This window comes from Poecilia mexicana, unplaced genomic scaffold (assembly GCF_051168715.1).
Source record: "Poecilia mexicana isolate PSO_F unplaced genomic scaffold, ASM5116871v1 scaffold_12, whole genome shotgun sequence".
NCBI classification, from domain to species: Eukaryota; Metazoa; Chordata; class Actinopteri; order Cyprinodontiformes; family Poeciliidae; genus Poecilia; species Poecilia mexicana.
In genome coordinates this window covers 4,048,729-4,063,445 of record NW_028263381.1, presented here as the reverse complement: position 1 = coordinate 4,063,445, position 14,717 = coordinate 4,048,729, and the positions used below count along the sequence as shown (strand labels likewise).

The following is a 14,717-nucleotide window of genomic DNA, read 5'->3' as shown; positions in this document are numbered from 1 at the left end:
ATTATGCCCTACTTTGTGTCTGTTTATCACATAAAGACCCACTAAAATACGTTGGCTTTTATGGAGTTGACCTGATAAAGTGTGGAAATTGTCAAATTATAAAGTTTACACAGGGTAGCTGCGGATGCTAACTAGTCCTAGCAAACGAAAGCGGAAGTGCTCGGGGGGGGGGTTGTCCTCTCCGCTGTCGTCTGAGAATGGCCGCCGCTGCAGCAGGGATAAACAAGCAGGGCGCTGTAGCGACGATGGAGCCCTGTCTCCGGCACGGGAGGGGAGCGAATGGAAGCACCGTCAAGGTTGGAATAATGTCACTGGACATTAACAGCCAGACTCGGGTCGCTGTGCGGGGTTTCTTCGGCTATAATGAGGAGCTAAGGTTGCTGCGTTGGCGTTGTTGGCAACGGATGCTAAAGGACAGTCTAGCTCTTATAGGAACTGCGTATGCATATATATATATTTATATATATATATATTTTTTTTTTTATCATGAAAGAGTAGCTTTCTGATTATTCTTGAAGATATATGTAGAATGTAAGGCGGGCAGGTATTGTTGGGAAGCGTTGTTGCATGCTAATAGAGCTCTGTGTGCCATCGCTAGTCGGCGTTTGCACTGGTTCAGGAGCACTGCAGCTGTTTGAAACTAAAGCTCAGCAATCACAAGTTCACACGTTGTGGGGATGTTATGGAAAAGCTGCGTGTTGCTTTGCGTTTGCATGAAGGAAAAAAAGAACAGAGGATCCAAGTTAATTGCAACTTTCTCCTTCGGATTGACATTTCATAACTACATTCTTTGGAAGCATCCTTCCGCTTTTTGTTCAAATTAATCACCCTCTCTTTGCAGTTGTCAAAGCTTTGGAGGACGGGCAGTTCACTTTGCTTCGTCTCTGTTGCAGGTGTTGGAGTGTGGTGTGTGTGAGGACGTCTTCTCCCTCCAAGGAGACAAGGTCCCTCGCCTGCTGCTCTGCGGTCACACGGTGTGCCATGACTGTCTCACCCGGTTGCCCCTGCATGGCAGAGCGGTCCGCTGCCCCTTCGACAGACAGGTCACAGAGCTGGGTGAGGGACCGGGAGCTGCTGAGCACTGATGCTGACTTTCTGGAGAAGTAAAATAGCAAGACTAAAGGGGAAAATATACTGTTCAAAAAATAAAGGGAACATTTCACTTTAATTTTTGTGTGGCTCCAAATCCAGGCCTCCATTGGTTAATAAATTTGATTTCCATTGATGATTTTTGTGTGATTTTGTTGTCAGCACATTCAACTTTGTACAGAACAAAGTATTCAATGAGAATATTTCATTCATTCAGATCTAGGATGTGTTATTTGAGTGTTCCCTTTATTTTTTTGAGCAGTGTAGATTCATATACTACAGAGCTGCTTGACTTTTTTTTTCTAACATTTAGTTATGCTGCAACCACAAACTTCAGGGTATCTTAATGGGCCTATGCGTGACGATTGATAAAGTACTAAGTCATGTTCAGGAAATTAGAATATTAATGAAAAAGGCATTTATTACTGTTAATTATTTTTGTGTTTGGTGAAATTGAAAACAATGTCGCCTAGAAATGTGTATCTAAGCACCCAATGGTGGGTGGTTGTCATTTTTTCTCTTCAGAATTATGTTGTTGACAGAAAATGACCCAACACTCGTGAGTCCAAATTTGAAAAAACAAAAGGTTTTCTTCTAAATGTTTAATTAAAAGTTAGAATAAAAAGAGAAAATTGATTCCCCAGACTCGAACACCATACAGTTTACTTCGTATTGTATGGTTTACTCAAACACCATATGTTTTTGTATTTTGTATTGTAATGTAAAAAGTTTTAGTTTGTTTTGAATTGTAACCCCACTGCATTTACAGTAAAAATGCAGTGGGGTTCACCAGCCCAGAAGCGGGCAGAGTACCCAAAAATTGTGCTCAAGTAACGGAGCAAAAAGTAGCCATTCAAGAAATCAAGGCCAAGTCAAATTTATTAGCATGTTTACAACAGCACAGTGTGCTTTACAAGGGAAGAAACCAGCCAAAATGCTAAAAGGCATCAAAAGGCCAAAAACCAAAGGAATCAAAAGCCAAACTTTAGACAGAGGAAAAAACTTAAAAGACTGTTAGGCTAACAAAGACAGATAGAAAGGAAAAAGACTAAATATAAACAACTAACTCAAGTTAGAGTAGGAAAGTATTTTGTAAAAAGGCTGCTTGAGTACTGAGCAACATTTAATCATTTGATATTACAAAATCACATCACCACATGGACTGAAATATAAATGAAAATGATGCACATAAATAACAAAATCAGTTTCAGCGCCACTGCCTTTACAGCTGTTTGGTCGCAAATTAGTTTCCAGAAATGAAGCTTACTTGTCCAGAATGTATTGTACAGTTTGTACCCTCTCTCCATTTCTTCCAGTTTGCTGTAAAAATCTTTTACTCCGTCTGTCTGTCTGTGTAGGGGACTCTGGAGTTTGGGGTCTAAAGAAGAACTTTGCTCTGCTCGAACTCTTGGAGCGCCTCCAGAATGGAGCAAGCAACCAGTCCGGAATGGCCGAGGACGCCCTGAAAGGCATGGGAGAAGTAAGGCGGCCATATTCACAGGCACAGAAAAATCTCTACGCATTTTTAAAAACAGTACAACATCCACTCCTCTTCTCCCCCCATTCCTCAGTGTATAATCCGTTGCGATGAGGACGAGAGCCACACGGCGTCCATGTACTGCACGGTATGCGCCACGCACCTGTGCGCCGAGTGCTCCCAGCTCACTCACTCCACCCGCACGCTGGCCAAACACCGCCGGGTGCCGCTGGCCGACAAGCCCCACGAGAAGATGCTGTGTCCGCAGCACCAAGTCCACGCCATCGAGTTCGTCTGCCTGGAGGAGGCCTGCCAGTCGGGGCCTCTCATGTGCTGCGTTTGCAAAGAATACGGCAAGCACCAAGGACACAAGGTAGGCCAGGGGTCAGGTTGGGCCCGCAGACATCGATGTTTTTTATTAAGTGAAAGACAAACATGTTGTGAATTTTGATGCTTTTCAAAACTTTTTAACCGTGGTTTGCACACTTCTACTAATGATCTCATTTTTAGCTTAGCGCTTTTGCTAACTCCTAAAAACGTTTCTCTCACTCAGCTTCATTTCAGACAGAATTATCAGAAATGTTTGTCCAAGAGCTACACAAAAACATCAGACTAGTATTTTGAAGTGGAACAATTTAGCACTTGTGCTAATCCGCTATTAGCAGAGCAATTTTTTTTTGTTTAGCGTTTTGCTAACTTTGAGCTTTTTAGCACACTTAGCTTCCCCTGAATGAATTTTTCCAGATAAACTCTAGAGGGATAATTTACTTGGTTGCTTTGCAAACCTTAAGTTGAATAAAGTTCAACATCTGTGTTGAAGTTTTGGTTATGAACTGTTAGCATTTCATCAAGTAATTAGCCAATTGGGAATGAAAATAACTGATTTTATTGTGTTGAGGGCAACACACTATGCCAGGATATCAAGATGGTAGAAGTTAGCGCTTTAGCATTAGCTTCTGCAAACACCATGTTAATAGAGGTATATACGACTAGGGCCTTAGGGTTAGCAGAGCTAAGTCTTTAGTTAGCAGTGCCCTCCACTACTTTTTAACAGCTTAAAATAAAACAATTATCATGACCAATCAAAATCCAGACCTAAATCCAAACAAGAATCTGTGGCAAAGCTTCAATATTTACATTTACAGCTGCTCCTTGTCTGTAACTCGTGAAAACGTACCGCTTCATTAAAGATCCCGTCTGAACGCGTTCTGTGCAGCACGCGCTTCTGGAAACGGAAGCCAACCAGATCCGTGCGTCCATCCTGGACATGGCCCACTGCATCCGAACGTTCACAGACGAGGTGTCCGAGTATTCTAGGAAGCTGGTGGGCATCGTGCAGCAGATCGAGGGAGGGGAGCAGATAGTAGAGGACGGCATCGGCATGGCGCACACGGAACACGTAAGGCTTCTAGCTTCCACCTGAATGATGACGCTTTTTCCTGCAAATGTTTGTTTTAAAACATTTCTTTTTACCCCGGAAGGTCCCTGGAACGGCGGAGAGCGCGCGCTCCTGCGTCCGTGCGTACTTCGCCGACCTCCATGAGACGCTGTGCCGTCAGGAGGAGATGGCCCTGAGCGTGGTGGACGCTCATGTCAGGGAGAGGCTCATCTGGCTGAGGCAGCAGCAGGAGGACATGACCATCCTGCTGTCTCAGGTCTCCACCGCCTGCCTGCACTGCGAGAAAACCCTCCAGCAGGTCAGGAGCCTCTTTAAGCAAACACAAACAATCGGATGAATTCACAAATGGTCTTGAGTTATCACGTTATTTTCCTCCGCAGGACGACTGCCGAGTGGTGCTGGCGAAGCAGGAGATCAACTGTCTGCTGGAGACTCTTCAGAAGCAGCAGCACCAGTTCACAGAGCTGGCCGATCACGTTCAGCTGGACGCCGGCATCCCTGTCACCTTCACTAAGGTACCCACTGTCTCCACCCACAGACACTTTAAAAAAAAAAAACACCAGACGGCTGAGGGATGTGTTCTCCTTCCAGGACAACAGAGTCCACATCGGTCCAAAGATGGAGATCCGAGTCGTGACTCTGGGACTCGACGGAGCGGGAAAGACCACCATCCTTTTTAAGCTGAAGCAGGATGAGTTCATGCAGCCCATCCCGACCATCGGTAGTGCCTCTTTTTAAAAACGCGCTACACCAGGCTGCAGTATCAACAGTTAACATCTAAATCAAAGATGTTTCTCCTTCCTGTTTCTCCCAGGTTTCAACGTGGAGACGGTGGAATATAAAAACTTGAAATTTACAATCTGGGACGTGGGAGGAAAGCATAAACTGAGACCTCTCTGGAAACACTATTATCTGAACACTCAAGGTACGTTCAGGTTCAGGTTGAGTATTTAGAAAGTTTACTTGTAAAAAACTGTCAAGTGGGAATAGAAAGTAAACCTAAAGAACAGTCAAGCAAGCAAATTGATTTTCTCTTAGCATCTTAACTTGTCATGGTCAGCACTGCCCAGTCTGAGCGCCGCTGGAGGCTTGGGAAAAGTTAGAAAATGTGTATGAACCAGCAGACGTCTTCATTCTGTTCTGACTTCAGGCGGTTCAGGCTGCCACTAACATGCTGCTAATATTTCTAGCTAACGAGCGCATTAGGGTCATTGTAGGTAGAAGTAAAAGTGCAGTAAATTTCCACTTTTGGAGCTCCAGAACTTTACATGTTTTTTTTTTTCTTGAAAATATGTGAAATTAATTGCAAAAGTTTTTCTAACACATTTATGAATTTTCCAGCCTTTTCTTTTTTGTTAATCAAAAAAGAAAATTTAATCTACAATGGTCCTAGTGTGCAGTTGTATTTTCCTCTATCTAATTTATCATATCGTAGAAATGAATATCATAAAAATTAGCAATATATTATCTTATTGTTTATCTAATTTGCCATAAAGGTAAATTCATGGCCAGTTTGTTGGACGATGTTCGTCTTCGCTACTAGCTTACTTCTGTTGCCAAACCACAATGTTACATGCATTTTGTGCAAGAAAAGCTTTGCACTGCTACAATGTTTTCTTTTGTACATTTCTGTCGTGATGCATGGCTTAAGATTTATTCATAATTGTTATAAAAAGGTTCTTAAAAAACCTCGAATCTGACTTTGTGAAACCCGTGGTTTGTTCTCACAGCGGTGGTGTACGTGATCGACAGCTGCCACCGAGACCGACTGATGGAGGCGCACAGCGAGCTGGCCAAGCTACTGACAGAGAAGGAGCTGCGGGACGCCTTGTTGCTCATCTTCGCAAACAAACAGGTAAACGACGTAAAAGTTTTTATTATTATTATTATTTTTAATTTTATCCCGGCTTGGAACCGAGCCCTTCAGTTTTTCGCGCTGCTCTCCTCGCAGGACGTTCCGGGCGCCGTGTCGGTGGAGGAGATGACGGAGCTGCTGAGTCTGCACAAGCTGTGCTGCGGGAGGAGCTGGCACATCCAGGGCTGCGACGCCCGCAGCGGGATGGGCCTCCACGAGGGGCTGGACTGGCTCTCCAGGCAGCTGGTGGCTGCTGGAGTCCTGGATGTAGCTTAAACATCATCATCATTATTAATCTGCCACCGACGCGTCCTGCACTTACTGACTTTACCCCAAACCTCCAGGACGCGGCTGAAAGCCCGGCCCCTCGTTTCATCTTTCCTCTTGAGTAAAGATGGAAACGCCTCCCCTGGCTTCATTAAAACCACGGACAGCTTCTAAACTTTCCGAATGAATCCCCAATCATTCGTGGTCATCAACTTTATTTCAGTAACTAGCCGGCTTGAACCTATTTACTCTGAAACGCTCCTTGTGCTGCGACAGTCTAGACTCTATTCTTTCCATTCAGAGTCCTTGTGATTTTTTTAAATTTTTTTTTTAGCTTCAGTTCTGTAAGTTTAACTCACTAACCGTTAGCTAGTTCAGGTAAGCGACTACAGTGACCTTGTATTGTAAATCCAGCACATCTTTGCAAATGACGTTAGCAACAGAGCTAGTAACCAGTTATCGCTTCAGTGAGTCCAGTGGCTTCTAGTAGGTGTCCACGTTGCCTCATCGCCTGATGTCAGCAACGCCTGCTGTAGTGCAATCGGCTCGTTTCGAGTCGTCTTAAGCTAGTTTCTCCAAGTGTGTGAACCTGTTTGATTTTCCGGACTGGACTTGAAGGGGTCGCACTGCTTGTTTCCGGTTGAATGGATTGCTTTCTGTTACAGAGTGACTGTTTACTGAATTTATTTATAGACAGGAAAGGAGGGAGAGATGTAGAGGAGAGGGGGGCTTTTCTGTGAGCAGAAGATGAAATGCCAGATTTTTTTTTTCTCCAGTTTCTTTTTTTCCGTTTTGAAATCCATTTCCGCCATGAATGGGGGAGAAAAATAACAGGAAGTCGTGATTGAGATCCAAAGTCGTAATTTCCACTTTCCAACTCGTGATCTTGAAATGCAAAATTATAATCTAGACTTTTAAAGTGACGATTCTGACACGTAAGAGAGCGAGCGTCGCTTTCCATCTCATAATTCCGAGTTTGAATCTCACCATGACTTTAAAAGTCGACATTGACTTTGAAAGTTTACTTAAGTAAAAAAAAAAAAAAAAAATTGTGTCCGAAGTTGAAATTGACGTTGGATCTTCGAATCTCATAAATATGACTTCCTGTTGGGCTTTTATTTTCTCTCTCACGGCAGAAACAAACTTCCGTATGTGGAGCCAGATGAGCATTGACCTCGTTGTTAAAGAGAAAAGATAAAAAATGTGAAACTATCTCCTTACTTTGCGTGTTGATATGGAAGCGCGTAGAAGATGGCGCACCGTTTTAATCCAAGACGTTAAACCGAACACTGACACTTAACGACGAACCATGGTTTGAGTTGGATCTTTTATTCATTGCTATGTAATGTTTAATATTTGTATCTATGTATAAAAAGGAAAAGAAAAAAAAAAATCACAATGCACGTGTGAAAAAGCCTTTTCATGTAGTTTGTGAGAACTGAGGCGTGGAAGAACAGTACGCAGTGAAACCTTTGTTACAAGTGGACTTGATGACGGCTTTTGTAAATTATAAATAATGTGATGCTGTAAAAAACATATTAAAAATGTTTGACATCATTTGTACGGCTGAAGTTTCCTCCTTTCAACAGTTATCTAACCCAGAACTTGATGGGTAAAAAAAAAAGGTACAATTCAAAGTTTTCTTTTAATAAGTCTGTAAAAACGCCCATCACTGTACAGGACATTGAAAGAGCGAATCATTTGATGGTGATGTTGATGATGCTGATGTCTTCGTAGGGTTTGTCGGTCTTGGGGTTGACTTTAGCGTTGGAGATCCTCTGCACCACCTCCATCCCTTTGATGCACCTTCCAAACACCGTGTGCTTGTTATCGAGCCACGGCTGCAGAAAGGCAAGAGGAAACCAGAAGAGTTGAAGTCAGTCAGCAGAGCTTCTGGATGAGTCGCCAAATTAAATTTAAGACTTTTTAAGACCGCTATGGATGAAATTTAAGACCTGCATCATGACAGAAATGACAAGAAAATTGCATATTGTGCTCTGTTTTCTACATCCATAACCCCTGTAGATTCGATGTTTGTTCACAGAATGCCGAAACAATCGTCATTCAGCATCCTGGCGATAAATTTGCACCTGTCCAAGACGATTGCAAAAACGAAAAAAGCCTAGCCAGGTAGCTAACAAGTATTTATTAGCTAGTTAGTGGTAGCCTCAACCACACTGAGTCACAGATGTCTGCATGTGACTCACACTGCTGCTCGACAGGAAAGTCCAGTGAGGAGAAAAAGTATTAAAACTAGCTTATAATCAACAGATTGATTACTAAAGTATTTACTTTAAAAAGTGACAAGACAATTGAAGTGCAAAAAGAAAATTATTTTTAATTATATCATTCAAATTTTCTGTCAACTTTAAAAAAAAATTTAACTAAAAAAAAAACACAGCAGCGCACTTAGCTAGTTTTCCAGTGGAAATCCCACCGTGGATATCTTCATATTTTCCCATTTTTAAATTTTCAATGCGTTGTTGTAACATCTACAGATACATGAATCTGGATCGGAGCCACATTCAGGTAGTCAAACGTCAAAGTTGAGAGTCGCCTGTTTGTTCACAACTTGACAATACTTCAGCAAGTAACAAAAAGAAAATAAACTCGTAAAAGTTGAAATCTTTTTAAAAATGGCAGTAATTCCTGCTTGGTGAGTCGGTTGTAAGCGCGACTTACTGTGGGTACCACGGTGATGAAAAACTGGGAGCCGTTGGTGCCGGCGCCTGCGTTGGCCATACTGAGCGTGTACGGGCGGTCGTGCCTCAGCGTGGAGTGGAACTCGTCTTCGAACTCGCCTCCCCAGATGCTCTCCCCACCCATGCCTGTGCCGGTGGGGTCTCCGGTCTGGATCATGAAGCTCTGTGGAAAACGAGAGGCTTGATTTCGGTTTTTCTTCTTTCAGATTTTTCAATCAAAATCGGCTCATTAAAGCTCAGCAATCTCCCAGAAAACTGGTGACAAAAATCTACCTTAATGACTCTGTGGAAAATGTGACCGTTGTAGTAACCGTTCCTGCTATGAACGCAGAAGTTCTCCACAGTTTTGGGACACCTAAACACACACACACACACACACCCCCACACACACACACACACACAAAAAAGAAAAAGCAGAGATACTTTCTAAATCCTGAAACATAGGAAGCAGCTCCGAACGCCTCGTGCTCAGGAGTTAAACCTACTCCACGGGGAAAAGCTTGAGGTGGATGTCGCCCATGGTGGTGTGGATGATGGCGCTGTCCGACACTCTCTTGGGCCCCTCGGCCTGAGTGGCGGCCATCACCTCCTCCTTCGAAGGCTTCTCGTTGAAGATGTCTCTGTCCGAGTCGGCGCTCTTCGTGTCCTCTGGTTCTCTTTTTGTAAACTAACAACAACAAAAATCACAATGAGAGATTAAAACAGAAAAGGGTGAGGAAAGAAGCTGGCCGTTGGAACGAGCCGTCCTGCCGTCTCACCATGTAGAAGCGGTTCTTCTTGAAGGCGGAGCAGAAGATGGTGGGGTCGGGCTCGACGTTCTGCAGGGCGGGGTTGTCGGAGGCCTTCATCTCTATGGTGGGCGCCACCTCCATGGCCTTGGCCACGCCCTGGAACAGGCACAGCTGCACCACCCGGATGTTCTCCTGCTTCCCCAGGATGCGCACACATCTGGGACGAGAGGCAAGGCAAGGAGTTTTAGGAAATAATAATAGTTTAAAAATGGAACTATGTGACTAAAACATGTGAGAAGCAAAGTTGTCTTAATGGAAACTAGTGGATTTAATGTAAAACGTTTTTTTTTTTTTGCAGTTTAAACTCCCCTTCCTTTAGATAATGTTCTTAATATTTACTGTCAATTAAAAGAAAATAAAAGTTAAAATGAGAAGTTTACACACACCAAATAAAGAGACAAGCATAGCTGCGTTTCCATTGGCCATAAAGTTCCACAATTTGACATTTGGAAAACAAATGTGATTAATGGACACACATTAGAAAAAAAAACTATTTTGGTGAAAAGTTTTGGCATCAAGTTGAAATCTGAGTTTATCTGATCACACTTGTTTTCACATCCCCCAAGTCACAGCATCAACAACCAGATAAAAAAACATAAAAGAAACGAAGGATACGACAGGAAGTGGTCAGAGGATTGTGGCGCAGCATGTTTTTGAATGACTTATCACATGATTATTAATCGTGTTTCTTGTTTAATGGAAACGCCGCAACTCCAATATTGTGTTTCTTCAACATTAGCAGAAGACTGACAAGGTTCTGTGCACTTTCATAATGGAGATGCAGCTACACTCTAAGTTCAGACCAAACTTCTCTTGTTTTTAGATCAGCCTCTGACAGATTGTCTCTCATTATTGTGGCAAATCAAAATTATTTTGGTAATTCTAATTGACCCAAGAGAAATAAAAGTGTACGTAAACTTCTGGTTTAAATTGTGGAAGAGACATGTAGATATGTTGAAAAAGATATGATTCTGTTTGCAGTTTCACAGATGGAGATGAACTCACTGCTCAGCAATAAAAGAATTAAAATCAGGCCAATCATTTGAATTTGGACAAAGAGATCCTCCTCTGTTGAAAAGCCGCCATTTTGAGAAACACTCCAAACATTTGACACCCAGTGTCAGGTAGTCTGCACTACCTGACACTTTTTTCCCTGTCTAAGATGGATGATTGTTATTTGTTGGAATATAATCTTGGTTGCCAAGACTTCAAAATCCATTTTAATTATTTTGGCTGTTTTGCTTAATTTGAATATTTGAAATGTTTTTCATTCCCAGTGGTAAAATTAAAAGTTTTGTTTTGCCTTTGAATGGGTTTCATTAAGCTATTACTACTTGATTATGGTCTCAATAACTATATTATCATTTATTGCAATCATTTCTGAGACAATTTATCATCCGGCAAAATGGATTACCCACCGGTTAGTTTCCACGTTGATGACCTTGATGCCCAGCATGGTCCCATAGAGGACGAAGTGGCCCGTCTCGTCGAAGATGATGTTGGTCAGGCGGACGCCGTCCACCTTCTCCAGCTCTCTCTCCACGGCCATCCGCCGGCCGAACTCCATGTCGGGCAGCTGCTGCCTCATCTGCTGCAGCTCTGTGAACATCTGAGGACGAGCAAAACACCAGCATGACGTCACTGCAGGGCGCGGCGGACCCGCGGTCAACTCACCGTCAACGATTCGTCGAACACTCTCATCAGCTTCCCCGTCAGGAAGCGGAAGATCCGGACTTTCCTGTCGGACGCGATGGTGGCCATCTTCTTCCCGTCGGGGGAGAAGGCCAGGCTGATGGGATAGGTTTTGTGCTTGGCGAATTCATACAAGTCCGTGTCCGTTTTGTACTCCCAGCCCACGTGTTTGGGGAATTTGAACTCGTTGCGGAGGCCCGTCCAGTATTCCAGCATTCCCGCTTTGTCGGCCGACACGATGACTCTGAATTTGGGGTTCAGGCGGATCTGGGTGAGCGGCGAGGAGTGCAGCTTGTCGAAGACGTGAAGGGGCTCGTTGCTCCCCCTCCCGTCGTACACGAAGATCTTTCCTGTAGGTTTCTCTGAGCAGGCCACGGTGCAGATGGCGTCGCCCGGGTTGTAGATCCACTCACACTGACCTGGATGAAACCTGCAGGCACAGAGGAAAAACTGTAACACAGTCAAAAGGATCAATACGTTTTAACTTTGTACACATTTTGAGACGCTACAGCCACAAACCTTCCAGTTTACATTTATGCTCTGTTTCATGCTGGTTTATACGACAGAGTACTAAGGCCAAGGTAGGAAAAAAATGAATAGGTTATGAGAACGAAGTCGTAAGAATACGAGAAAAAAAGTCAGAAGGATGTGAGATGTCATAATAATATGAGTGTGGCAAAAAGTTGCACAGTAAAAAGTCATATTATGAAAATAAGGTTGTCAAAAGTCAAGAAAAGGATCTTATTACCATGACAACAATAATACAAGAATAAAGTTGGAATAATTCGAGAAAAAAGTCAGAATACAAAAATAAAGTCATAGTAATACGAGAATTAAGTTGTAGTAATGTGAGAACATACAACAAAGTCACGAGAATAAAAATGTAATATTATGAGAAAAGTCGGAATAATACGAGAATAATGTTGTACGACAAAAAGTCATGAGATTCAAGTCATAATAATTCAAGAAAAATGTAATGATACAGGAATGAAGCCATAATAATACGCAAATAAAATGGTATAAAGGTAAAGTGGAAATAATACAAAAATAAACTCATTATCTCAACTAAGTAAATATAGGCTTGTGGCTGGACCATGAAAGAATGAAAAGTTTTCCTCCAACTCTGTGTTAGGTAAATTGTATTATTATCAACTATTTGTTATACTGTTTTATATGTTCTTAGTTTATGTACTCTTATTTGTTTAGTCATATCTTTTAAGAAGTGTTTCTGTGTTGTTAATCACTCTGATTTCCTTTCTCAGAGGGCCTCTCTGAAGAAGAGCAGTGACAGCAGCTCTTCACAGAACGCCCTGCTTTTGACCTCTTAGATAGCTATAAAACCATCGCCGTGAAGATTCACAACTTGTCCTGTTGATCCTGGGTTAGGAACTAGATAAGCTAGTGTTAGATAGATTGTGTTGTTAGTTAGCTATGATCTTGGCGCTGTGACTGTGTGATGAAGTGTTTTCCCCCTCCCTTTAGAGTTACAGCGCTCTCTGTAATTAGGGATCCTAAAGACAATAAAAAAGAGGGGCAGGCAAATGTGCTTCAGAGCAGTAGGAGATTTGTAACTGAAAGCACATCTCTGTCTGTTCTCCTCGCGAGTATTCAGAATCTAACTTTCTCTTGTCTTTCCTGTGTTATTGTGCTGTGTTTAATAGGTGTCAACTCTGACACTCTGTAAATGCATGTAAAATTTTTATAAAAATAATAAAATCAGTATTTTCTGTGTCTTTGCCGTGCTGGACTCACCCCATCTTCAGCATGTTGATCATGTCGAAGTTGACCACATCGAACACCTTCATGGCCTGATCGTCCCCGACGGAGCAGAACAGAGCTCCTTCTGCGCTCACTGCGATGCTCTCTATCACAGCTGCACACAGAGCAATGACACCGTTCAGAACCGGAGCAGGAGCCGCAGCGGAATTGATTCAGTTTCAATTCAGTTCATACAGAGATGACTGCGAAAGTGTTTCACAAACTCAATTCCCTCGTCCTCTTTCTTCTTCCAGAATTTCACGTGGCCGTCCTGGCTGGCGGTGATGATGAAGTCTGTCCTGGAACAGAGGCCCACATCACAACACGTTTACACATGTTGACCTTTTCATATCGATTTTTTAAGCCGTCTACCAAATAAATAAGACCACAAAGGTTATTTTTACACAGCCTGTGGCTGTTTTGTATGTTTTTTTTGTGTGTGTGTAAATTCTCTCACCAACTTAAAGTTTGTGGATTCAATTTGTCTTTACGCTAAAAAACATCCCATTTCAGGTTTCTGACTTGGTCTTTCAAGTCAAACAAATGTTAATTATAGACAGAAATAATGTCATTAAATACCAAAAGCAACGTTCAAATTATGGTTTCATTTCTAAACTATCCTAAAAAGCAGCACATCCTGCACAAATCTGAAGACATTCAAGAGCAGATGAGGAACAAAGTAGGGATGCACGATATATTGGTACTAACATTGGTAACGGCTGATATTAGTCATTTTTGACATCAGTATTGGTCTGATAAATGCAACTGAGTTGATATGAACAACCGATATTTATTTTCGTCTTGTTGCCATCTGTTTCAGGCCTTTTTTCACCCCACAAAGGTGTCGAAATGGTGGTGATAACTGCCATACAATGTGGCAATAACAATACAGCAAAGAATACTTTGGAGTAAAGTAATTGTTGACAAACATATTTCAAATGAACATTTTGCACACCGATGTAATATTCAGTCATCAACGAGTCTCAAAAGAACCCAGAACAATATCTAAAGACGCACTGCAGGTGTGATTTATCTCAGGTAAGGTCAAAGTCATGATTTAACAAGATGGTTAGCAGTAGTACAGTCTATTTAAAGAGACTCTATGCGTGAGAAAGTCCCAGATCCAAAACAACACAAAGCCAATTCTTACATCCGGACTGCCTTTGATCAGCTTAAGATCAGCATTTAAAATACTTTTGAAGTAGGCGTGATAAAAGCAGTCGCTCTTTACTCAAAGTGTCCGATGAGTCCTACTTCAAGAGTGAACTTTTCTTGTTGCTCGTCACTTACTTTGAACAGACCAGGTGTGTGATGACGTCTCTGTGCATGTAGCTCCGCTCATACATGGCAGATGATGGGAGGTTGTCCAGGTAGACACGCTCAAATTCGAGGACTGATGAAAAACAGCCAGCAAAGGGAGAAATAAACAGAAGGCCTCATTAGAGAAGACATTAGAAGTTGGACATGACCGCCATAATGTTGTTAATTCGCTCCTAAAAACACCACCTTTTCTCTTTTTTGCCTTCGTGGCTTCGCTCGGCATGGGTCCGACCCAGTCCGCATCTTCTCCATCTCCATCCCAATCAGAACCTCTCTCCTTCTCCTGACTATCATCAGCTTTTCGCTTCAACTCCACACTGTTTTCGGTGGCCGCCATTTCTGCGAGCTTCCGACTGGTCCTTCTTTG

General features: G+C 42.6%; 2 protein-coding genes across 2 annotated transcripts; one reads left to right on the top strand and one right to left on the bottom strand.

The window, feature by feature from the left end:
* The first annotated feature begins 144 nt into the window (after positions 1–144).
* Positions 145–7,644, top strand: trim23 (tripartite motif containing 23). The gene is made up of 11 exons (XM_015002111.2): positions 145–296; positions 894–1,056; positions 2,448–2,569; positions 2,661–2,939; positions 3,783–3,965; positions 4,048–4,263; positions 4,346–4,480; positions 4,557–4,686; positions 4,780–4,890; positions 5,696–5,820; positions 5,917–7,644. The coding sequence occupies exons 1-11, from the start codon at positions 198–200 to the stop codon at positions 6,094–6,096; spliced, it is 1,743 nt and encodes a 580-aa protein (XP_014857597.1). The 5' UTR covers positions 145–197; the 3' UTR covers positions 6,097–7,644.
* Positions 7,401–14,711, bottom strand: ppwd1 (peptidylprolyl isomerase domain and WD repeat containing 1). The gene is made up of 11 exons (XM_015002109.2): positions 14,537–14,711; positions 14,321–14,423; positions 13,226–13,329; positions 13,025–13,145; positions 11,255–11,702; positions 10,999–11,189; positions 9,548–9,737; positions 9,275–9,456; positions 9,063–9,144; positions 8,770–8,952; positions 7,401–7,928 (listed from the first exon to the last, which is right to left on the bottom strand). The coding sequence occupies exons 1-11, from the start codon at positions 14,685–14,687 to the stop codon at positions 7,785–7,787; spliced, it is 1,899 nt and encodes a 632-aa protein (XP_014857595.2). The 5' UTR covers positions 14,688–14,711; the 3' UTR covers positions 7,401–7,784.
* Between the last annotated feature and the right edge of the window lie 6 nt (positions 14,712–14,717).

What these genes read in the sequence shown, in the direction of transcription:
- ppwd1 (XM_015002109.2), bottom strand. Translation starts at nt 14,687, where the DNA reads ATGGCGGCCACCGAAAACAGTGTGGAGTTGAAGCGAAAAGCTGATGAT. An exon ending in ACACTTTCGCAGTCATCTCT is followed by an intron (nt 13,146 to 13,225) that starts GTATGAACTGAA and finishes CTCTGTGTGCAG; the next exon opens with CTGTGATAGAGAGCATCGCA. An exon ending in TTTTCCACAGAGTCATTAAG is followed by an intron (nt 8,953 to 9,062) that starts GTAGATTTTTGT and finishes CGTTTTCCACAG; the next exon opens with AGCTTCATGATCCAGACCGG.
- trim23 (XM_015002111.2), top strand. Translation starts at nt 198, where the DNA reads ATGGCCGCCGCTGCAGCAGGGATAAACAAGCAGGGCGCTGTAGCGACG. An exon ending in CAGACAGGTCACAGAGCTGG is followed by an intron (nt 1,057 to 2,447) that starts GTGAGGGACCGG and finishes CTGTCTGTGTAG; the next exon opens with GGGACTCTGGAGTTTGGGGT. An exon ending in TCCCTGTCACCTTCACTAAG is followed by an intron (nt 4,481 to 4,556) that starts GTACCCACTGTC and finishes TTCTCCTTCCAG; the next exon opens with GACAACAGAGTCCACATCGG.